The sequence below is a fragment of the Populus trichocarpa genome, chromosome 7 (assembly GCF_000002775.5).
Source record: "Populus trichocarpa isolate Nisqually-1 chromosome 7, P.trichocarpa_v4.1, whole genome shotgun sequence".
NCBI lineage: Eukaryota > Viridiplantae > Streptophyta > Magnoliopsida > Malpighiales > Salicaceae > Populus > Populus trichocarpa.
In genome coordinates, this window is record NC_037291.2 from 1,141,034 (window position 1) to 1,163,302 (window position 22,269).

The 22,269-nt window shown below is 37.2% G+C and overlaps 5 protein-coding genes and 1 non-coding gene across 12 annotated transcripts; 2 read left to right on the forward strand and 4 right to left on the reverse strand.

The window, feature by feature from the left end:
• Positions 1-315: 315 nt before the first annotated feature.
• LOC18101230 (probable serine protease EDA2) lies at positions 316-5,550 on the forward strand. 2 transcript variants are annotated; one of them, XM_024605075.2, is made up of 13 exons: positions 316-596; positions 1,004-1,129; positions 1,349-1,504; positions 2,210-2,392; positions 2,570-2,686; positions 2,798-2,851; positions 2,932-3,003; positions 3,736-3,941; positions 4,080-4,174; positions 4,507-4,581; positions 4,818-4,901; positions 5,171-5,269; positions 5,367-5,550. In XM_024605075.2, the coding sequence occupies exons 1-13, from the start codon at positions 408-410 to the stop codon at positions 5,372-5,374; spliced, it is 1,464 nt and encodes a 487-aa protein (XP_024460843.1). In that variant the 5' UTR covers positions 316-407; the 3' UTR covers positions 5,375-5,550. The 2 variants fall into 2 exon arrangements, with proteins under 2 accessions (XP_024460843.1, XP_006380793.1); XM_006380731.3 differs by having other exon boundaries at positions 5,171-5,550.
• Positions 5,551-6,832: 1,282 nt separating this feature from the next.
• LOC7495527 (fructose-bisphosphate aldolase 1, chloroplastic) lies at positions 6,833-8,971 on the reverse strand. The gene is made up of 6 exons (XM_024605076.2): positions 8,705-8,971; positions 8,145-8,414; positions 7,951-8,060; positions 7,745-7,835; positions 7,384-7,653; positions 6,833-7,280 (listed from the first exon to the last, which is right to left on the reverse strand). Exons 1-6 carry the CDS (start codon positions 8,873-8,875, stop codon positions 7,002-7,004), a joined length of 1,191 nt encoding a protein of 396 aa, XP_024460844.1. The 5' UTR covers positions 8,876-8,971; the 3' UTR covers positions 6,833-7,001.
• A 1,014-nt stretch (positions 8,972-9,985) lies between these two features.
• On the reverse strand, positions 9,986-13,005 carry LOC7480164 (protein CHAPERONE-LIKE PROTEIN OF POR1, chloroplastic). Of its 3 annotated transcripts, none has more exons than XM_002310254.4 (5): positions 12,853-13,005; positions 12,274-12,420; positions 12,071-12,177; positions 10,768-11,212; positions 9,986-10,409 (listed from the first exon to the last, which is right to left on the reverse strand). In XM_002310254.4, the coding sequence occupies exons 2-5, from the start codon at positions 12,411-12,413 to the stop codon at positions 10,253-10,255; spliced, it is 849 nt and encodes a 282-aa protein (XP_002310290.2). In that variant the 5' UTR covers positions 12,414-12,420; positions 12,853-13,005; the 3' UTR covers positions 9,986-10,252. The 3 variants fall into 3 exon arrangements, with proteins under 3 accessions (XP_002310290.2, XP_024460845.1, XP_024460846.1); XM_024605077.2 differs by having other exon boundaries at positions 12,274-12,519; XM_024605078.2 differs by having other exon boundaries at positions 10,271-10,409; positions 10,845-11,212.
• A 98-nt stretch (positions 13,006-13,103) lies between these two features.
• Positions 13,104-13,176, reverse strand: TRNAE-CUC (transfer RNA glutamic acid (anticodon CUC)). Its single transcript has one exon. It is a non-coding gene; the product is annotated as a tRNA-Glu (tRNA).
• A 1,601-nt stretch (positions 13,177-14,777) lies between these two features.
• LOC7495526 (probable pectinesterase 53) lies at positions 14,778-16,998 on the forward strand. The gene is made up of 4 exons (XM_006380730.3): positions 14,778-15,575; positions 15,687-15,873; positions 16,086-16,528; positions 16,725-16,998. Exons 1-4 carry the CDS (start codon positions 15,274-15,276, stop codon positions 16,873-16,875), a joined length of 1,083 nt encoding a protein of 360 aa, XP_006380792.2. The 5' UTR covers positions 14,778-15,273; the 3' UTR covers positions 16,876-16,998.
• On the reverse strand, positions 16,953-20,827 carry LOC7480163 (PHAF1 protein At3g51130). Of its 4 annotated transcripts, none has more exons than XM_024604866.2 (15): positions 20,529-20,827; positions 20,372-20,454; positions 20,181-20,255; positions 20,020-20,087; positions 19,838-19,862; positions 19,681-19,741; positions 19,421-19,587; positions 19,118-19,180; positions 18,841-18,888; positions 18,378-18,491; positions 18,183-18,282; positions 18,030-18,082; positions 17,667-17,771; positions 17,490-17,552; positions 16,953-17,356 (listed from the first exon to the last, which is right to left on the reverse strand). In XM_024604866.2, the coding sequence occupies exons 1-14, from the start codon at positions 20,647-20,649 to the stop codon at positions 17,505-17,507; spliced, it is 1,131 nt and encodes a 376-aa protein (XP_024460634.1). In that variant the 5' UTR covers positions 20,650-20,827; the 3' UTR covers positions 16,953-17,356; positions 17,490-17,504. The 4 variants fall into 4 exon arrangements, with proteins under 4 accessions (XP_024460634.1, XP_024460633.1, XP_024460630.1 ...); XM_024604865.2 differs by having other exon boundaries at positions 18,030-18,079; positions 18,192-18,282; positions 19,838-19,943; positions 20,529-20,826; XM_024604862.2 differs by having other exon boundaries at positions 19,838-19,943; positions 20,529-20,824.
• Between the last annotated feature and the right edge of the window lie 1,442 nt (positions 20,828-22,269).

Below are 22,269 nucleotides of genomic sequence, written 5' to 3' on the forward strand. Positions count from 1 at the left end.
TTTTTCAGTTGACATGAGATTGTTATTTTATCTCGGTTGAGGGGTTGTTACAATATCGATTCAGATTCGATTATAAATGAATTATATTTCACAAAATATCGAAGGATATAACTTTAATACTGAGTTTATTTTTATTTTCACTTTAATTTTATATATTTTTAAATTTATTTTTTAATATTTTAAATAGTGTATTTGAATTAAAAATTTATACACATGAGTTAATAATTTATCAAAAAAATAAATTATATATTTATTTAATTATCCAGGACAGAAAAATTTATGTATCCGCCTTGAATATATAGTATGACAAATCGTAAACTAGCAGACACAAAGACACGTACCTGACTTGTTGCTAGAGTTAAGACGCGAAGGACAGGAAGAGAAGACAGCAAGAAGAAGAAGAAGCAATGGAAATGATGAAACTGGCTTTGATGTCCACGTTTCTCTTTTTCCTGCTTTTCTCAACAGCATCTCATGCCTATCTCGCACCTCGTACGTTGCTTTACAGCTTCTCTAAAAGCAGCACCAACAGCAACCGCTCCTTGACCACTAAAGAACTCTGGTTTAATCAGACGCTTGATCACTACTCTCCATTTGTATCTTTCTCTCCCCCTCTCTTGTTTTCTTTTAATTTTGATGTTTTTCTTGAAATCAAAATATGGGTTTCCTGTTTAGAATTTAAAGCTTTTTTCTCCTTAAAAATGGGTTATTTTAAAGTTTGTTTCTTGAATAAATCCTTGAAGTTTACTGAAGAAAATTGGGTTCTTGTAATTTTTATAAAATGCATTTGCTAATTGATTGGTTGGTGATGTTAAAGTGCAGTTAAATGGTTCATTTAGTGTGGAATTCTAAGAATTAGTTGAAAATTGAAATGATGTTAATATGTGATTGAGTGATTCTCTTAAAGCTTAGGTTTTGAATAAAATTCAGTGGTTTTAAAGAAATGTGAAATTGGTTTTGAAGGATTGGCATTGAGTGTAAGGTTTGTTTTGGTATTTTGCAGGATCACCATAAGTTTCAACAACGGTATTATGAGTTTCTTGACTACTTCAGAGTGCCTGATGGACCCATCTTTTTGAAAATTTGTGGGGAATCTTCATGCGATGGGATAGCCAATGACTATATCGGCGTAAGTCTTTGGTAGTTTTGGAGTGGTATTAAGGGTCTTCTGGTTGTTAGTACTAGAGTCAATTTTTAATAAAGTGCATTGCCTATTGAATGGGGAGCAAATGACGGTTTTTGTCGACGTCTTATCACTGTAAGAGGGCATTGATGATTTACAACCCGGCAGTGTACTAGGTGTGCTCGATTGATGATAAATTAAATTAGACCTTGTTGTTTTATATAGGTTTTGGCGAAGAAGTTTGGAGCAGCTGTGGTCTCACTTGAGCATCGTTACTATGGAAAAAGTTCACCCTTCAAATCAACAACAACAGAGAATTTGAGATATCTTTCATCTAAACAGGCACTCTTTGACTTGGCTGTTTTTCGTCAGTATTATCAGGCAAGTTGCTGTGCAATTTCCTGAAATTTTTCTTTTTCACATCAAGATTATTTGAAGGTAGAGGCGTTCTGTATTGAATCTGACCATGTGCTATATTTCATTGTCCTTCAAATATAATCTATCCACTCCAATGAAGAAGTTCAGAGTTGTGGTTTTGGAATTATTCTAGCCCTGCATTTTCATTTTGCTCAATCAAAATGTAAATTTCAATTCTCCATTTTTTTTTCTAGACCTTGATTGGCTTCAGCTATCTTTCTACTTCATTGTGTAACAATATACAAGAATGTGCTTGAAGATAGGAATGAATCCAGAATGTGGCATTTGTTGGGGGGGGGGGGGGGGGGGGGGGCACCACTGACCCCCATTAAATTTGCTGCTGCTTGCGGACAAACTCATGTGTTAAAATATAAGTATGCATGTGCAGGGATACTTGCATGTAGTATGGTTGTGCAAAAGCATGCCTAAGAAAAAGCCTGAGATGTAGAGAGACATTATTATTTATTTGGAATGTTAATTAATTCCCATATGCGTAACAGGGAAACTTAGCCTTGTCTACAGGTTTAAATTTGTCCCAGAAGGTGTCATAATGGCCTTTCATATGCATTAAAGTTGATGTTAATATTTTCCTATTCTTTTGAGGTGCATGGTGATAGTTCTGTTCTTTTTGCACCCAACTCTTATTTTTTTGTATGCTTTCTAATGCAGGAATCCCTAAACCTGAAGCTCAATAGAACAGGCGTTGAAAATCCTTGGTTTGTTTTTGGTGTTTCATACTCTGGAGCTCTTAGTGCATGGTTTCGTCTTAAGTTTCCACATTTAACATGTGGGAGTCTTGCAAGTTCTGCTGTTGTTCTTGCTGTTTATAACTACACTGAATTTGATCAGCAGGTAAACACAATAGTTATTATGCATCCTGTAACCATGTCCTGATGCATGTTTGTGTGTTTATTTTGATTGTCTTCCATACATTGATTTTTAGTACTTTGTTTTTTGGATATGCTTCTTCCACATCATGAAATGTTTGTCATGATGAAAGACCTTTCTGTCCCTTGCCATTTTATTTAGATTGGTGAGTCTGCCGGGGCTGAATGTAAAGCTGCACTACAAGAAACTACTCAACTTGTAGAAGAAAGGCTTGCATCTAATAAAAAAGCAGTGAAGACCTTGTTTGATGCAGCTGAGGTTTGTTTTATCAATCCTTTAATAATACACAAAATAATGAGATGAAATTCACACTTCATGAGACTTTCTTTACACTGATCATCTATGTTCACGTTTTACGTGTATTTGCAGCTTGAGATTGATGGTGACTTCCTGTATTTTCTGGCAGATGCAGCTGCTACAGCGGTGTGTGTGATTTTCTTTTTATTTTTGTTGCCTAGTATGAGGTCTTCATATTAATGATATTCACCGCCCTACCTCTTCAGTTTCAATACGGAAATCCGGATAAACTATGTCCCCCACTTGTTCAAGCAAAGAAGGATGGAGAAGATCTGGTGGTAAGCTCCAGTTTATTTTCATCTATCTCCATGGTCAAAGCCTGTTACTCCTTGCTTATTCACTAATGATCCATCTAATTCTTGATCCTGGCTTTCTTGGATGTTGCCTTTTCTTTTTTTTTGGATGTCATCATGTCGAGAACTTTATCAATTTCGGTGTTGGCAAGTTCAAACTATGAGATGTGATGATTGCATTTTGTTGTTTAGAAATTCTTTTGATAACGTTGATTGTACATGGCATCCTATTCAGTGACTAAATGATGAATTAAGCTATCCAGTTTGAGCAGTAGTTGGCCATGCTGCAGCTTTGGCGAGTCTGATGGATTCCAAGTTCAGTAGATTGATCATCATGCTTCATCTTATATGCTGCATAAAAAGGTTACCCATGATAATCTCCAATCAGTTCTACCTGGACATCAAGTATTTCCCATCATGTAGATTCCAATGCCCCTGAAATAGAATTGTTGGGTTAACAATCCCCTAGGAAGTTCATCTGCTAAAAATGTTTTCAAGACTGCCCTTGTGCATTGGCTACAGTGGTAAAAGGGTGTGGTGGCTTTAGGATTGGTTAATATATGTGATTATTCGTTTCCTTTTTATAATGATTCTACCTTTTCTGTTCAACATAATGTATTGGTGATGATTAAATTTATTGGCGAATCATGAAGCCATCTCTCCTTAGTCTCTGGTTGTTTAATATGCTTTTAATGGAACTTCAAAATGCAAACACAGGAGGCATATGCAAAATATGTTAAAGAAGATTACGTTGGAAGTTTTGGTGTCAGCGTTCAAACATATGATCAAAGGCATTTGAAAGACACTACTCTTAATGAGAATTCTGGTGATCGGTTGTGGTGGTTCCAAGTATGTACAGAAGTAGCATATTTTCAAGTTGCACCTGCAAATGATAGTATTCGCTCCTCACAAGTTGACACAAGGTATGTTTTTATTTGTATGCATTAATATGATTAGTGTGTGTGTTTAGACTCTCTGTTCACTTGTTATGTTGTTTGGTTTATGATGCTCCTTTTGTGCACAATCTCACTCTGCATAATTGTTTGTCATATATGTTGCAGATATCATTTAGATCTTTGTAAGAAGGTCTTTGGAGAAGGCATCTATCCTGAGGTTGACAAAACTAATATATATTATGGGGGCACAAATATGGCAGGTCTGGGCATTGACCTCTCTTTTCTTGAATATTTTTAATTCTTATCTCTGTACGAGGATCATTTATCTGGGAGATGGAGGTGCTTGTTTTGCACTTGATCTCTGAGTAGACCCAGAAGCAAGGCCACGTGTACTAAATAAAAAAGCAAGTTCTGAAGAGATAGGCGTTTGATTTCTGAAATGATTACTTCCATTCAAGGATGGATTTAGCCCCCCAACACACTCACACACACAAAAGAAAGAAAAGAAACACACTGAAACAAAAAGCCTTAAACGCACTCCTGAAAAAACTTGCCTATTAAATTGTTTTTTCATAGCTTTTGTATCTTGCAGGTTCAAAGATCGTTTTTACAAATGGGTCTCAAGATCCCTGGCGCCATGCATCAAAGCAGATTTCATCTCCAGATAGTAAGTTTCCAACTACTTAATCTCTTTTGCGTGGTTTATTTTTCATCATCTTTCCAAGTCTGGTGTGTCTGAATGCTTGGTACTCGTATTACTGCTACTAGGCATATGTTCATAAATGGCTTAATGACTCAATACGCAGAACTACCATGCAAACATTACATGTAATATATTTTGGGAAATATATTACATAATCATACGCTTACTTGTTCACTGAAATGCTTCTTTTAACATTCCAGTGCCCTCCTTTGTGATGTCTTGTCATAATTGTGGTCATGGAACTGATATGCGAGGATGTCCACAATCTCCCTTCAACATTGAAGGTATGTTCTAGTCTGTGCTGCCTATTATCGTTTAAGATTATGGCACTGTATATTAATCTAGTTTCATTGTCATCTCAAGCAATTCAGATAGTCTTAGAAGCCATTAATACGGACCTTAAAAAAATTTGGACTGCTGTTCAACAATAAAATGTATATCTGACAGCATTTTTAATAGCATTCCTTCAAATTATGCTGGAAATCATATCCTTGTACTGTTTGCTGGGAATTGCTTGCTGCTTATCAACTGACATTGTTATTTTCAATTACAGGTAATGCTCGGAATTGTGGTTCCCCTGATGCAGTTGAAAAAGTAAGGCATCAGATCATAGAAAAGATGGACTTGTGGCTCTCTGAGTGCCATGCTAGCGGTAGGAGTTCCATGTGATGCTATTTATAGCAGAGACGCATATATTTATAACACGGCTGATTAACTAACCTTTATCTCATGTATTACCTTCTTAACAGATGTTTAGTTCCTCATCTATGAAATGTATTGCCCGCATGATTGTGATCTTGTCTTCCCTGGAACCCAAGTGTGTAGCAAATGGCAGTTATGATCAAACTTGTTTTATTTATTCTCCAAATGTTACTTTCTCCTTAAATGCGACAGCCAACTATAATGAAGAGCAGGAGGAATTACAACTGTTAACATCTTCAGCCTCTCCTGATGTCAATCTTTTGTACTGTCGCTCTGTTTCTGGTCTCTAGCTTTTCCTGCAGTTTTGCTGCTCTAATCGGATTGTGGGGCTATCTGGAAGTGTGGTAACGGTTATTTTTCAAAGTGTTTTTTCGGAAATACATCAAAATAATTTTATTTTATTTTAAAAAAATTTATTTTTAATATCAGTGCATAAAAAAAAAATCAAATTCCGATGAAAAACAGTTTGAAATTCAATTTCAAACATCCGTAATTCTCGCAGGCTATTTTGCTGTCTTTTGGTTCTCCCTGGTTTGTGTCTCGCAGCTATTTTTGGCTAATCCTCCTAGTTTCCTATGTTGCTTCTGTTGTCTCTGACCCTCAAGAGTGCGTTTCTGCTGATGTAGCCTTTTTGCATGGTGCTTTGATACTTTTTCTAGGCCCAGGTGCTGATTTGTTGGCTTTGGCAGCTGAAGGGCGTTTTCTCCGCCAAGTCTTTTTTCCCTCGTTGGTTCTGGTCTCTCCTCTCCTACCTGGCTGGCGCATTTTGCCTCTTGGAGGTTTTTTTCGATAATACTGTCTCTCGGCTTATTAAAAAAAAAAAAAAAAAACAGAAGATTCTTCAATCTTTCACTACTCCCTAGATTGAAACCAAAATTAGGCAAGTACGATGTAAAACTGGTGAAAACACAAAAGTGTTGATGTTGTAAATTGGAAGGAAAGAAAAGGAAGAAAAAAGAGGACCAGTAATGGTTAATGTTTTTCTTGGACACCAGTGACTTCTGTTGAAACTTCATTGCTCTTTTATAATACGTTTCTTTGCCCAACATTTGTGAACAATCATGTTCTTTGGATGCCACTCTCAAAAATCTCTTGAAGCCCCCGCGTGTTTACTTCTCTCTGGAGGAATATGGAGTTCATTGAATCCCATTGAGCCTTTATTTTTAAGTTCTTACAAAGTTTTAGGTCTCTAAGTTGATTTGCATTTTCAGGTTTCGTTAGCCGTGTTGTTGGCGTGGATAACTCAAATGGCATGTTATAATTCCCATCTTCTGAATCTGCAAGGCTTAGGTTTGAGCCTCTTGTAAACCAAAAAAACATTCCATCGGCAGAAAACTCTGCAGCAACAGCATAAAAAGGCTGCGATTCAGATTTATTGGTTTTGGATCCAGTTTTTTTACATAACTGGATCTTGTGTGCCTAATGTTCACCTTTACCATACCTAAGCTTAATGATCCAGATTTAAGAGATCAGAACTCTCAGTCTAGCAATCCATCGGCATTTAGACTCCACATTACAAAGATTAAATTTTGCTTTAAGCATATAATGCCTCCACGAATTCTCCATATCATGAATTACAAGTCACTTGAAGTACGAGTTATGAACAAAAAAGGCTCCTCCAAGGATAAGATAGAGAAGGGGTTTATCATCACCGTGTCTACTTTAGAATTGGTTCCAACAACTTAATAGGAATAGTTTTTGACATACATTCCTTTCTTGGCTTCATCAGACTCTCCTTCGCCTGTGTATTTGCCAAGCTGAGCAATAGAGTTGGCCTTTGCTCTAACAAGCAGAGCATCTTGAGCTGCCTTCACATTCTCCGGTCTGCCTCCCCATGTCTTGAGGCAAGTGTTTTGAAGAGCTCTTGCATATGAGAATGATACATGCCATGGGTTGGGAGCTTGGTTCATTGCATTCAAGTTCAAGGTAGCCTCCACTTCAGATTGCCCACCGGACAAAAACTGACAACAAGAACAATTCAACAATTTAGCAACTAAATCAGTGGCTAGTGTGTGTATAAATGTTTATGTCTGTGCATGTTTGAGATAGTTTTCAGTCACATACCATGATTCCAGGAACAGCTGGTGGGACTCTTCGTTGGAGAAGCTTGAGAGTGTATTCAGCAACCTGCTCTGGTGTGGCCCTGTCCTTGCACTCTGCACCAGGAGTGACCATGCTGGGTTTGAGGAGGATACCTTCGAACATGACATTGTTCTCGGCAAGGTAGAAGAACACCTCAGCCCAAACTTTCTGAGCCACTTCGAAATTTCTGTCAATCCCATGTTCACCATCAAGCAAAATCTCAGGTTCCACAATGGGGACCAACCCATTGTCCTGCAAAAAAAAAGGACCAACTTAATCGCATAAACACCACCAAAAAACCAGATGATGATCATGTCAATAATATATCTGATATTGTTATTACCTGAGAAATGGCAGCATAGCGAGCTAGCCCCCAGGCAGCTTCCTTCACGGCAAGCGCGGATGGACCATTGGGAATGCTCACCACAGTGCGCCTGTTATATCATATTAAAACATTCTAATTTAGCAGTGATTGTAGTTAAAGCAATCATGATGTTACAGAAATGAAAGAGTTCAACAGAACTTGATAGATGAAACCAGGATGCATACCATTTGGCAAAACGAGCACCTTGTTGGTAGTAAGCAGCAGATCGAGAGGCAAGGCCATCAAGACCTTGGCACCATGACTCGTCGTTAGAGCCAGCTAAAGGAACCAAACCCTGTAGTTTCCAGCTCTCAATTGTTACCGAAATCATAATTTTTTACTCTCTAGACATAAACCATTGAAAAGGAGTGGATCTCACCTTGTCAACCTTGATACCAGGAACAATATTTTGCTCAACAAGCACATCAACTATTTTCCTGCCATCAGTGGTTGATTGGTAGAGAGTCTCCTCAAAGAGAATAGCACCTGAAATGCACTCGCCAAGGCCAGGAACAGTAACAAGCAGTGTCCTATATGCCTGGCGATTAGCCTCAGTGTTCTCAAGACCGATTGAGGCTAGACGCTTTCCGCAAGTGGCATTAGACTCATCCATGGCCAATATTCCACGGCCAGGAGATGCAACAGTTTTCTGCACATAATTCCACAATCTCATAATCATGTAAAAGCCCATTTCCTGAATTCTGATTTATTGTTTTTGACAAAAGCTGAAATCTAAAGCTTAGTTTTCCTGTCAGGACTGAAAATATGACTCATCTCTAGTTACATTCATAAATGAAATTTTATAAGCTTATAAATCTGTTAACTAGAAAGCCTAAAGTAAACTTCTTAAGAGTTGTGCAGTGTGCTTTCCTCTCAGCTTTTAAATATGTAAGGTAATGGAAGCGGCAAGTCTATAATGGATGGTGTGTTAACACATACCGCAGTCTTGACAAGCTCATCAGCATATGAGCCAGCACGAACTGAGAGTGCAGAGGGTGCAACTGAGTGGCATCTAACCAAAGAGACTGAAGGTTGGCGAATGGTCTGACCCTTGACCCATTCTGACTTGTCTAGAACTGGGGAAATCTTGAGGAGAGAAGCGGAGGCCATTTTCTATCAAGGTTGTAAGAACGAAGTTCTAATGTACTCTCTTCCTCTCTTTCCCTCAAGCTCCCCAGTGCTCTCTTTAACACAAACAACTTGGTCTACTTCATACTATTTATAGTTCTACTCTGGTATCCCATTTGAGGTTGTAATGCAATGGCCAATCAGTGGCTGCCAAGTCGGGTGATAATACTTTTATTTGTCTAGGTGTTTATGTGGCTGATGTGGGACGTCTTCGTTCTTGTGGTACAACATCGGCCTGCAAAATCAACGGTTTTGTCTTCTCAAATTTGTAAAAGCAGAATAATTTGAATCCCTAGTAAGCCATAAGGAAAATTAGGATCTTTCGAGGATTGATTGATGACTTCCAGGTTAGTGAAGTATGAAACGATTGCTTCTTACTATTGGCCATTCTGCTAGCTAGCGAGTCTCCTAGTCCTAAAAGGCAAGATTTACAGTACATGGCTTTTAACGCTACAAATTGTGTTGAGATCACTCACACTGGCAAAAATACAGGAAAAATATGACATGCCGCAGCACGTATTGATACAAAAACTTTATAGCAAGGGTGGTTATGAGTTCATAAGTCTTACAGGTTAATCATAATCCTGCAATCTGCACACAAATATTTTCGCCTACAGAAAAAATCATTTACAGATCGGTTATAACCATGCGTGCAAATGCCAAGTTGCAGATATTCGCAAGATGGACCACTGAAGCCATGAAAACTGCTGCTACGAGTCAAATCTCTACCATCTAATCAGTCTATGAGAAAACAAGTGACTGGTTTAGATTCTTCCCAGAAAAGCAAATGTATCGCCACTCCTTTGAGTCCACAGAGCAAAGAGCAAATGACATAACAAGACATGGCAGGAGCCTGTCAAGAGACCAACAATGGTCCATAAAGATCCTCGTGATCAGGGCTACAAAAAACGAAATTAGACCACCCTCAACCACCAATTGCAGGAGCAACTTACAGCTTAAGTGAACAAGTCGACAAAAACTCTTACATCGATAAAAAAAAATCTAAGCCCCCAACACGAATTTTCCACAGGCATGCTTAGGGGAGAAAGATTCCTCATATTCCACAACGATTCTATAACAAATGCAGAGAAAGAACACGAAATGTAATACTTGTCCATATGATGGATACACCTCCATTTACATTGATAGCAAAACAACAGAACAGTCATACATACCTTCTCTTCCTATTTTGGGAGGCTCATTGAAAAAAACTAACACTCACTATAAGCATCATTGCTATGGTTAGAAAGACGATCTGGCTTAAAGCAAAAATGCACAATTGATGACCCACTTATCAATAACACCCATTCCAACAAAATTGCAGCCTTGTATTGGGAGCTTTTACTATAGAATCTAGCACTACTTCAAGTAAGTAGATGAAACCCAAAGTAACACATAAGTTATCAATGATGTAATCACTTCAAAACTCCTTGGTCCTTTAACCAATGGCAACGGTGGAATCACAGATACCATCAAGAAGGTTCCCAACAGCCATGCGAAAATAAAAGATCCAACCCTGCACCACAGCAGTGAATGATCCATGACATAGTTACTTTTTGAGGAATTCAGGTTTGAACAGTAGAGAAGATCAACAATGAATTAAGAAAAGAGAATAAGGGTACTTTGGTGTTCTGAAACTATTGAGCAGAATTCTGGACAAACTCATGATTGAAAAATAATTAGAAATGAAATTTTGTTTTAATTAGTACACCAGCTTTGGTGTCAATGAAAAAGATGGGTTTGTTTCGAAAATTTCCCTAGAATGAGAATGGTAAAAAAAAACTACCTTAAAAAAAAAAGACAAGTATCCAACAGATGAGTGAGCGCAGATTTAACGAGGAGAAGAAAAGAAATGAAAGACATTGTCCACGTACCCGTAAAGAAAAGCCCACAATTTGCTTTTCAGCCGATCATGTAAAAAATATATAGTAGCGATCAAGGAAATGGCTACCTGAAGGGTTGGACCTTCTTCAGTTGGAAAGAGAAAAGTCAGAGCACCCAGTACTAAAAATGCAATTGCTGATTTAATAATAACATTTGTTGATGGAGTCTGGAACCTGCTTATGACAAACTGCATAAAACGAGACTGCTTCATTTCCCTAGCTTTTTTCTTGAAGTCTATTTTTGGGTTCTTCCTATCATAAAACTTCTGCATGATTATTTTGTCATGAGCTGATTCAATCGCATCCACACTTGGTTTGTGCCCACCATATTGATTAATAAGGAATTTCCTAGCAGCTTGAATTTCATCTTCAGAAGCCTCCCTGCTTATTCCAAGTCGTTTGTATGGATCCCTTACATGGATTCTTGGGAAAACAACTGAACTTGCAGAGATGGTTGTAAACAAAGATTTAGGGAGTGAATGGTGCTAAATTCTTACAATTTCTAATGAACCACATCAATTAACTTAGGGCACAGAAATCAAACAGACTAGTAACTAAAACAGAAAAGGAGTGGAAACTTCAACAAGCCTTTATTGACCCACAACACAAGCATGAGCACGAACTAACTAGTATCTATGAATGAATAGTACATCCATTTCTTACTTTCTGGAAGTGCAAGCAAGCAAGCATAATATCTCAAACAGTCATTTTGTTTTCATACACTTTCTAGCATTTGGTATAAGATAAGTTAACAATGTGAAAGAACACTCCAGGCATGGTTATTCACGACTCAAATAAGCCATGCAATGCAAGACATTGGCTCCACTTAGCTAAAACCAAATTGTTCATCACAGGTGCAAACTCATATTGTCTCCAGACATCTGGAATGTTCTGAAGTTTTTCCCTGTAAGTATTCTTCGTGCCTGTTTCCAGGGATAACATGATTTCATAAGTATGGGCTAAGCAAATGCCTCTACCAATTAGTGTGTTAAGCAAATTGTGATTTTCTAACTCATTCTAACAAAATTGCTGAACACAAAATCAGCTAAGATATCACTCTATTCTGTCGGAAAGACAAACATCGAGCTTTTCACCAAATCCATTTTCTCTTTAAGACATAAGTTAGGATGACCATCATAAATGTTAACATGACCCATCTTCAGACAAGAAGGTTCTCCAGTTAACAAGCACTCAACATGAAAACCCTTTGATCTAACAACCAGCAGTTAAATTTAAGTCCAAAAGCCAACGTGCAGATTATAAAAGTTCAAATGATCAAGAAAGAAAATATTACCTGATCGATCATTGCTCATATCACCACCATAGGAAGCATCCATTGCACATTTAACCAAGTAAGTTTCCTTTACATTACATCTCTGTACAGAACCAGCCAAATAACTTCTGCGCAATTGCAACAAGCAGGAAAAAAAAAACAAGTATCAGAGTGTACAAAATCTTCTGAATGAAGTATAATGCTTGATAATAACCCATAGATACCTTTTGGGACCAAGCAATTTAACATTGTCTATAGGTTTCTCAGCATTCAGAAACGCTGAATCTCGTCTAGACGGAGTCCTCGGGCCATGTAATGGTATCCGTAGACAGCATGGATTACCGGTGAGTCCAGACACAAACATCTTTACACTGCCACGCCAAGCTCACAATAAAGGAACCACCATATCAAATATGACACCACCAGTCACCACTCACCAAAGTCATCTTTTTTTATCTCATTTTTTGTTTCTGGGTCACCAATTTGAATCAAGATAAAGCACTTCTCGTGATTTTTTTATAACAAAAACCTCGCAAAGACCCACAATTATCCCCTATAAAAATCAAACTATCTTATGACTACACATAATTTAATTCTTTATAAAAAAAGATAAAAACCCATTTCCATTTCTACATTTTTGGGTATAAAGCAAACAAATAAATAGAATTACAGTAACTAAGACTAACAAAACGCAAAACAAAGAAAGGAGAAAAGGCTTTAATTGCAGTTATGCTCACAATCTTTGCTTGGAAAGCAAAATCCTTGACTTTGAAAGATTGAGGATAAGGTTAAGGTTAAGTTACCTGAATTCGGGATTAGAGAGGAGTGAAAAAATTAATCTTGTATCGTCTGAGCTGCCGCTGCAACGGATACGGAGAGAAGCGAGAAGAAGATAGGTCCTAAAACCCTGCTCAATTGGAGTGAGTTAAAAAGAAGTTAATAACTAGCGTGTGATACTGTGAATAGCCTTTTAAGCATCTTCTCACTTGGAGAGGTTTTAATTCAACGATGTCGTTTTCGTATTGCTTACGTAAGATATTGGAAAAGTTAAAAATTCCGTTGCCGGGACTTGAACCCGGGTCGCTCGGGTGAGAGCCGAGTATCCTAACCAACTAGACTACAACGGATTTGTTGGTAATCTATAAATATATTAATTTATAACTGTTTTTTCAATTAAGGTGACGTTCCCAGTTGAGATGCCCTGGTATGCAGTACAATTACAGGTCCTTTCCAGAGTTTTCCACTCGAAGCTGTTGTGGGCTCGTGGCCCATTAACCCATCGTTCCGGCCGAAGCTGCTTCATACGAGGTTCACCATTTGGCTTATGCTAGTGCAACTGCATTCGAAACGAAAGGTACAAAAAATAGATTTGCTTCGTGTATTGAATCCATGTTTATTTTTATATTTTAAAAAAAAATTATTTGTTTTTAAATTAATATTTTTTTATATTTTTAAATTATTTTAATGTGTTGATATCAAAAATAATTTTTAAAAATTAAAAAAATATTATTCTAACACATTCCTAAATAAAAAATATTTTAACACACTTCCGATAACCGGAAGATTTCTGAAGACAGTTCTAGTTTCCAGACATGAGGGTGTTCGAAATTAGAAACTTCAGGGTTCAGACAGCACCTTTCTGTTTTACAATGACGACTTTTTCATGCTTTTCACCTTATGCCATCCCTCTACTCTCTGAAATTAAAAAAAAAACACTTTAAGATCATCCATTTTATAAATAACAAACCAACCATACCTCACATGGGTGCTCAAATGATTGCTTTCCCTACAGTAGAATTAAAACGGTGCCATGCTTTTCAATATGCTTATGTAGGATTACCCATTAGGACCATAATTTATGAGGAACATACTTTTGTCATCTTCCACCACGCCCTCTGCCCAACACATACCCTTTCCCTTGTCCTTTCTCATACCACATTTGCAGCAAGCTAGTCCAGCCCTACAAAATAGAAGGTGATTTTTTAAAAAAGGACCACGCTAGCACCCTGTCTGCCCAATTGCACCATTCTCTATTCATTCTAAGATTTACTGATTGCCACCATTCTCTAACACCTAACTCATTAAATCAAGCATTTGATTCGATTCTTTTATTTATTTTAGTTTTATATCTCTTTGATTCTTCGTAAGAAAGAAATGAGAGATTAAATTAAAACTGTTTATACTTTCAACACAAATAAATTTAAGACGCTGCGTTATTGTATAAATAAATGAATTCTTACCAATAAGTGTTTAGTATTGTGAGTTAATGTGATTTTTAAAAGTGTTTTTTACTTACAAATTTATTAAAATGATTTTTTTTTAATTTTTTTAATTTTATAATAGTAATATATTAATACATAATGTGAGGCTAAGAAAAAGCCCTAATGTCTCAAGGTAAACTAATTAAGGCATAAAATTGGGAAAAAGAAAAACCTGATAATACTAAATTTATGGTTTTCACACCCATCAGCAAAAAGGGGACCTCGAAAAACGTGCCTGAAGTTGCTCACAAAAGGGTGTTGAATCCAATCCAATCCCAGCTCCAGTTGTTTACTTTAGGCCACTTTGATTACCAAAAACAAAACATATTTACCTGGAGGCTTTTAGGCTTGTCGTGAGCATATGTTAATAGTGACAATCGTCTCGGTTTATGATAAAATATTACCACTACAGGGCAGACTTGTAGACTCAATTTTTATCGCTTAAAGAAATCAAGACACCAAAAATAATAGGAGGGGGGGGGGGGGGGGGAAGCCAAGGAATATCTGGCACAGCTTACCAGCTTTTTGTGTTATTTTCAATCTTGCAATCTCTCTGGCTTTGCAAAAACCTGAGTTAAATGGAAACCAAGTACAAACACGAAGTCATGTGATGAGGAAAAGCTGTGGAGCAGCAACACTCTATCACCTTTCATGCCATGTAAGGTTAACATTATGCAATTTTCAACCTCTCATGACTTTCCTGACAAGTCGAAACAGACAAGAAGAAGTAACACAGGACTAAAGGCCACTGCTAGGTCTAACGGGTGTGATTAGAAGAGACAGTGTAGATATAGTCACGTTCTGGCAGATTCCTCTGCCATTCCCTCTCCTCTAGGTTTTCAACCCCTTATCTTTCTTCGCCTCTGCTGTGGTTTCAGCCTTTCAGCTAGAGGGACTGAAAAGCTTTGCTTGTTTACTCCTCATTCTTTCTTGCCGAAACTTGTGCGAAACATCTACTCCACAATGGTGTTGAAGCTACTGTTGTTGATGGTATTGTTTGTAAATGCAAATTCTTTGTCGATGCCAGAAACGCTCAATGGGTTCTTGGTGCCTGAAGAGGATTACTTCAAATGGTTAAAACACATGGGTTCTTTCAAGCATTCTCTCTTTCAGAAAGCAAAGAACAAGTTCAAGCCTTGTTTAACCATAGAGGTAAGCAAGAAACCAAGGTCTGGAGCATTTCCTACAGTGCAAAAGGCCATCAATTCATTACCAGTTATTAATAACTGCAGAGTTGTCATCTCCATTAGTGCAGGGACTTACAGGTAACATGCAAGACCAAGAATCCGATCTTCTCTTCATTGCTGACAGGGTTTTAGGAGACCACGAATTGTTAGCTAAAATGCTTTATCTCTTTATGTTTAATTACAATGCAGGGAGAAGGTTGAGATTCCAGCTACCATGGCTTATATTACCCTGCGAGGTGCTGGTGCCGACAGGACCATCATTGAGTGGGATGACACAGCCGACCGAATGGAGAATGGACGGCCATTGGGTACCTTTGGTTCTGCAACATTTGCTGTCAATTCCCCCTACTTCATTGCAAAAGACATCACCTTCAAGGTCAGTTATACAGCTTGAATTGATTGCAATTATCTTCTGTTCGGCATGTGGTTCTTTTGTTAACAACTGTTTGTCTTCCCCCTAACCCAATTTCTAGTAAGAGCTACTGCAGTGAATCTTATACATTGATCCAATTACTGGATTATTTAACCTGGATCAAAGCTTGACTAAGCTAGACTCTTGCGAGTAAAAGTTTTACTGCTTCATGACAGAACAAGGCACCTTTGCCACCATCAGGAGCTCTAGGAAAGCAAGCAGTGGCGCTGCGAATATCAGCAGACACAGCAGCCTTTATAAGTTGCAAGTTCATTGGAGCACAAGACACCCTGTATGATCACATTGGGAGGCACTACTTCAAGAAATGCTACATTGAAGGTTCCGTGGATTTCATATTCGGAAATGGGCTCTCTCTCTATGAGGATTGCCATTTGCATGCTGTAACAACTAGCTTTGGAGCCTTGACTGCGCAGAAGAGGCAGAGCTTCCTTGAGGAAACAGGCTTCTCCTTTGTCAGCTGCAAGGTCACCGGTTCAGGTGCCCTCTTCTTGGGCAGAGCATGGGGCAATTTCTCCAGGGTGGTCTTTGCTTACACTTTCATGGACAAGATCATCACCCCTAGAGGATGGTATGACTGGGGGGACAAGAGCAGACAGATGTACGTGCTTCTCCCAACACTAAAATCAACTATGATTAGGCATAACCAACACTCATAGTTAATCAATCTTTAATCATCAACTAACCAATTAATTAAAAGCAGTTATTTATCCTATTTGAGTTGATTTTTGCCATGTTGCCAGACCACAATATGCTCCACGCTTGAATAACTTATTTGCTCTGTAAATGTCTTGCAGGACTGTGTTTTTTGGCCAGTACAAGTGCTCAGGACCAGGAGCTGATTTTGGAGGAAGAGTCGCATGGTCCAGGGAGCTAACTGATCAACAGGCCAAGCCATTCATTTCAATTGGCTTCATCGACGGCCATGAATGGCTTCTTAATTCATAACTATCTTTTAGTGTGTACTCATCAGGCCAACAATAAAATAAAACTACAAAAAAATTGTAAAAGATCTCTATAAGCTGTTATTACTGGAAATTTGAAAAGGCCTTCATTTGTTGCTCCTGAAAAGTGAACTTTATGGTTTCAATTCTTCCAAAGTTCATTTGGAAAACAATTACAGACATCAGAGACTGAGGGGAAAAAGATTAAAGTAAAGATGAGGAAACAAGTAGGCCACCTTTAATACATGCAACCTGAATTATTGAATGCAGAGCTTGCAGTTCTTTTCAAGTAAACAGAAGGTACCCCCCCCCCCCCCCCCCCCCCCAGTAGCAATACTAATCTACTATACTGTACAGATCATATGTACAATTTTCAAATTTAACTTCCCCCGAGATGATGCTTCCACTAAAAACAGTATATGCAGCTTTCTGTTCAGTAGACTGTACAGTATCCAGTTGCACCAGGCAACGTCACAGCATCCAGCCTAGGTCAAACAAAAAAAGAGCAGAAATAAGGAAAACAAAGAAGATGTTATCAAAAGATAACAGACAAAGGAACCACCATATCTAAAGCACATGTTATATTGCCAAAGAAAAGGATTTGTAGGCAAACCATACCAGAGATGATAAACATCATGACTGGAAGAGAGTTACAGTTGCAATATAATCATTCTTCATCACCTGGTAACATCAGCATAGTCAGAATTGCACCAATACCAAAATCCGATTTCAAAAGGGAAAAAAAAACCTTTGGCAAGTGCACAAAATTGATCGTGAATTTATCCAAAAGCTCACCTCAAAGGCAACGTTCTGATAACCATACACAAAAGTGGATCCAAAAGGATTATCTGTAGAACCCTGTGTTTGAATAGCTGCACGGCCACAGTCCCCAAGGATCTCCTAGAATATTGACTTGCTCTTTAGTGACAACCATGATTTACTCATGAAGGTCAAATAAAAAAGAATCATGTCTGATGCTAAGACTGAAATTTACACTAAGGGCATGTACAAGTAATGAATCTAACTACATGCAAATACAAAAAGGTACCACCATATCTATATGAAGCTGGTTTCATTTATGAACACAATTAGAGTGCCATTAGATTTTCTAAAGTAAATTAGAGAAGAAAAAAAAGAAGAATAGTTTTAAAAACTTACCTTCACCTGGTCCCATTTTGTGCTTGGGGTAATACTCTGTTTGGAGTAATCTACTTCATCAAAGGCCCACACATGATCAACAAGGAGAAAGAGTTTATTAGTTTCTACATTAACAACATCAACAAAACCTTTCAAAATCAGAAAAGAACTTACAGTCAGAACCTTGGATGACAAAATTGCACTTTATGTACGAATTAAAATCTGCATGACCAGGATAGTTTGTGTGCAAAACAAACTTCTTGATTCTATGAGTCTGAAAAAAAAAAGATTATCTCCACACTTCCAAGCACAAAGATGTTTAAACAGAGTCATGGATAGATATCCTTTTGAACAGAGAGAGATAAATACCTGTCCATCAAATAAGATATCCAGACCCCGAGTAAAGTAATTGTAGAAGTAATCTCCACAAAGGGTTGTCCTTGGGCGAGGGTCAGAAGCAGAGTGAATGACCATTTGGTCAACCTGTACAGCTACCAAAATCAGTATGTGCACCAATAGTAGTGTGTTTAAGCGAATGACACAGCTAAATAACAATGATTTGAAAATAAAGGTCCAGCAGTTACGGTGTCCTTTCAATTGAGAAAGGCATCCCGTGTGTGTACACCGCCATGATCCAGCCTTACATGTGTGGAATTTTTCCCATCTCCATCCCAATGTAGTTGTAATCATTGAGTCCAATTCAGAAGCAGTCACTCAATCAAATTCCTATTTTGTCTATTAAGTTATAAGAGTCCTATTTCTCTCCATTAAACTAGCATTGCTTATAAAAAAGCCTTAAAATTGCAATTCCATGATAGTAACTCTACACCACCTGCTTTTGGTGAATCCCACATGGATGGCCTAATTCTGTCCATACATCCTGCAAACATAAGGAAACTGTGAGAGACACACAAGATAAGTGGTTTACAGCATTATAATCCCACATAAGAGGGCACGCCCTGAGAAAATATTGTGAAAGCCATAAATGGTATCTGTCCTGATTTTTTCCTTCAAAGCCCCTGGGGCATATTACTAGCACAAGGCAGCAACAAAATGATTTTGTGCAGAGTATCAAACTCAAGCTAAACAGCATAAAACCCAAAATTTACCTGTGGTGATGCACCAAAAGGAATATGTTGTCCTCCAATAGAGAAATATAATTCTTCCCCGAGCTGCAGAGATAAACATTGCATTAGAAAAGATACAAGAGAGACTAGCATCACCAAAAAAATTTAACCTCTCAAAGATTAAAAAAAAATGATGCTAATTCTCAAATCTGCATGCCATAGTCCTCTAAGGTTGATTCTAATATGTTGAGAGTCGAGCGCGTACAATACCCAGAAGTCATTAATCAACTAACTGATTGAACAGCTTAATAAAAGAAATGGAGGGGTCAAAGAAAGACGTCAAACCTTGACATGCACCTCTTCCATATACAGGTTACCAGGAAGTAATGGGGGAGCAGAAGCCTTGTGCATTAAAGATCCAACACCCACTTTTTTGTCTGCGGAACCATCATATATAGAGACTCGGCATGTAACTGGCGTTGTGCCATCTGGAAACTCTAGTGGTAGTTCCGCTGCCAAAAAAATTAAAATAAAAGAAACTAGTTAGGATGCTAAAAAGCTTGATAAAACAGTTATATTCACCAGTCTGGAATGCAATACATTACCTTCTCTATCATGACAGCAATCTGTATACTGGCTGGGAATCGGAAAAGCAAATGACAAACCCTAAGCAAAACAAATGCAGAACAAATCTGATCACGCAAGACAAACATGCATTGCAGGGAAAAAAAAATTACAGTAATTGCATTTTCATGTACATACGGGGTAAAACAGAGTGTACACGCCTCTATCTTTGTCACAAATCCCAGGAAATGTCGGTCCAAAGAGTGCATAGACAGCAACAAAAGTAGCTAAATTTGATGATCCCCTAGATATAAGAGCAGCAATAAAAACATAATCTAACGTAAATATAAACAGAAATCATCATTAAGCCATGAGAATACCCAATAAGAGAGGTCGCGTAGCGCATTTGAAGTCGTTTCACATCAAAAATCTCAATCAGTCGTAACCTCTAGCAAAATCAAAGTTAAAACACAAAATGCATTAAAAAACAATGCAATTAACGGGGGGAAAGTCAAAATTGAAGGGCAAAAAAAAGTATTACTTGTGACCACGGATCGAATCGAAGGTGAAACCCGTGATCAGGAAAGCTAAGAACAATATCGAGTTTTAATGGTTCCTACACATAAAAAAATAAAAATCGTAAACGCAAACTAGAAGAAAATTAATATATATATATATATATATATATATATATATATATATAAAATTAAAATTCTAAAAATCAATGAAGACCTCGTCGAAATGCTTCACATGGACGACGTCGTATATGTTGGGTTGTTGTTCAATCTGAGCAAACGCTTCACATATTGGCATCCCTAGCCACCAAAAAAAAATCAATTCATAATTTCTCAAAAAACGCTGTCGTTTAGTTGGGGAGTTGATTACTTACCGAGAGAGAAAGGGCCGATGCCGTTACCAGGACGAAGATCGAGAACGATAACACCCATAGCAGTGCCTTCACAGCGGCGTCGCGGTCGCTGTAGCTGCTGCTGCTGGTGGTGGTGTAACATGTTGTTTGCTAGTTTGGGTGGTTGTTCGGTTTGGTTTGGTTTTTTTTTTTTTGCTTTGGTTTGGTTTTTGCTTTGGCCGGTGGTTACAAAAGTCCGTTAATTTCGCGAGAGGCTCTATTGTTTGTTCGTTGAATGCTTTTATACCAAGTATTTGTCCACACGCATCGTTCTGCCTTCTACTGTTTTCCGATAGTTGTCATTCAATGTATGAAATGACATCATTGTGGTGTAGTTATAACTTGTAAGAAGAGACCCGGGTCGACCCGGCCCAGGACATGATAAAACCCAGATCATAGGTAACGAGACAGTGAACCCAAGCTTTAAATTATTTTAAAAAAAAAACCAAACAACTTTTTAAAAAATATATTATTTTAATAAAAAAACTAAATTTTTTCACCGAATCGAATTATGAGTTGACTCATGGAGCCCTCTACCATTGTTGTGCTATACAAATTATAACTTCTATCTGACTCGGTTTTTAAGTGAGACCGTGAAACTGAAAGGTCAACTTGCTCCTCTTCTCTGTATTCACTACATGTTGGATTTAAATTTAATATTTATTGTGGACGTGGAAAATAATATTATATTAATAGGAATATGAACAGGGTTTGCAATTGCATGCTGTACTTTAAATATTTCATGTGTTATATTTTGATGTAAGAAAAAAGAGGGGAAATTAATCTCAAGTATTATTTCTTTTTTATAAAAAAAAAAAAAAAAGTAAAGGATACGACAGAACTGAACGAAATTCAAGTAGTAGATGAGAAATAAGTGTAATTTGATAGCAATTATCTTCGAACATGATCTTGATTTCAGTGAAGAAAAGTTAGGCTGGTGGATCCCAGTCATTAACAAAATAAAAAAGATTCAACAAGCGATCGTGTACTTAAAGAACTCTTCTTTAGCTTTTTAAAAATTTTAATCTGGAGATTAATATTCAGTAGAATTTAAAATTTATTTCACTGAATGTATAAAATCTTACATGAATGTGTGTTCATGTGATCCTCAAAAAAAAAAAATTCTCGATTAAAAAAACAGAAAAATTTTCTTTAGTGTCTGGTTGTTTTTTTAGTAGTAGTTTTGATTCGGGATTTTAATTTTAATTTTAATTTGATTATAATTTGGAAAGGGGGTTGGTGAGATTACTGGAGAACCAATTAACCAAGATTAATGGTGTGTTTGACAGCGGAAAAGTTTTTTAAAAAAAATTCTTTAAAATAAAAATATTTTTATGTTTTTACATTGTTTTGATGTGCTGATATTAAAAATAATTTTTTAAAAATAAAAGGATTTTATTTTGATGCATTTCTAAGTGAAAAACACTTTTAACCGTTATCACAATCTCAAATAGATCCTAGATCAGGTAGTGAAAGGGTATTTGTTTTTTTGTTACATTTTATTTTTAAAAGTATTTTTTTATTTGAAAAATTATTAAATTAATATTTTTATAGTTTTTTAAATAGTTTTAATATGATAAAGTTATAAATAAAAAAAATATTTTAATACATATTTAATTAAAAAATACTTTTAAAAAAAATACTGTATCATAATATTGAACACAAGGTGTTTCTTGGTTGTGATTATTGTGATTGGACAATAATTTGGAAAGGGGTCAATGAC

Coding starts and splice junctions, on each gene's coding strand:
- LOC18101230 (XM_006380731.3), top strand. CDS start 408: ATGGAAATGATGAAACTGGCTTTGATGTCCACGTTTCTCTTTTTCCTG. Junction 597..1,003: donor TTGATCACTACTCTCCATTT/GTATCTTTCTCT, acceptor GGTATTTTGCAG/GATCACCATAAGTTTCAACA. Junction 3,004..3,735: donor AGGATGGAGAAGATCTGGTG/GTAAGCTCCAGT, acceptor ATGCAAACACAG/GAGGCATATGCAAAATATGT.
- LOC7495527 (XM_024605076.2), bottom strand. CDS start 8,875: ATGGCCTCCGCTTCTCTCCTCAAGATTTCCCCAGTTCTAGACAAGTCA. Junction 8,415..8,704: donor ATGAGCTTGTCAAGACTGCG/GTATGTGTTAAC, acceptor AATTATGTGCAG/AAAACTGTTGCATCTCCTGG. Junction 7,836..7,950: donor GGTGCTCGTTTTGCCAAATG/GTATGCATCCTG, acceptor ATGATATAACAG/GCGCACTGTGGTGAGCATTC.
- LOC7480164 (XM_002310254.4), bottom strand. CDS start 12,413: ATGTTTGTGTCTGGACTCACCGGTAATCCATGCTGTCTACGGATACCA. Junction 11,213..12,070: donor TATGAGCAATGATCGATCAG/GTAATATTTTCT, acceptor CTGCAAGTTCAG/TTGTTTTCCCAAGAATCCAT. Junction 10,410..10,767: donor TTGTGGGCTTTTCTTTACGG/GTACGTGGACAA, acceptor GCTGTGGTGCAG/GGTTGGATCTTTTATTTTCG.
- LOC7495526 (XM_006380730.3), top strand. CDS start 15,274: ATGGTGTTGAAGCTACTGTTGTTGATGGTATTGTTTGTAAATGCAAAT. Junction 15,576..15,686: donor ATTAGTGCAGGGACTTACAG/GTAACATGCAAG, acceptor ATTACAATGCAG/GGAGAAGGTTGAGATTCCAG. Junction 16,529..16,724: donor GGGGACAAGAGCAGACAGAT/GTACGTGCTTCT, acceptor AATGTCTTGCAG/GACTGTGTTTTTTGGCCAGT.
- LOC7480163 (XM_024604862.2), bottom strand. CDS start 20,649: ATGTTACACCACCACCAGCAGCAGCAGCTACAGCGACCGCGACGCCGC. Junction 19,742..19,837: donor TGTACACTCTGTTTTACCCC/GTATGTACATGA, acceptor TGTTTTGCTTAG/GGTTTGTCATTTGCTTTTCC. Junction 17,772..18,029: donor CAAAATGGGACCAGGTGAAG/GTAAGTTTTTAA, acceptor TCAATATTCTAG/GAGATCCTTGGGGACTGTGG.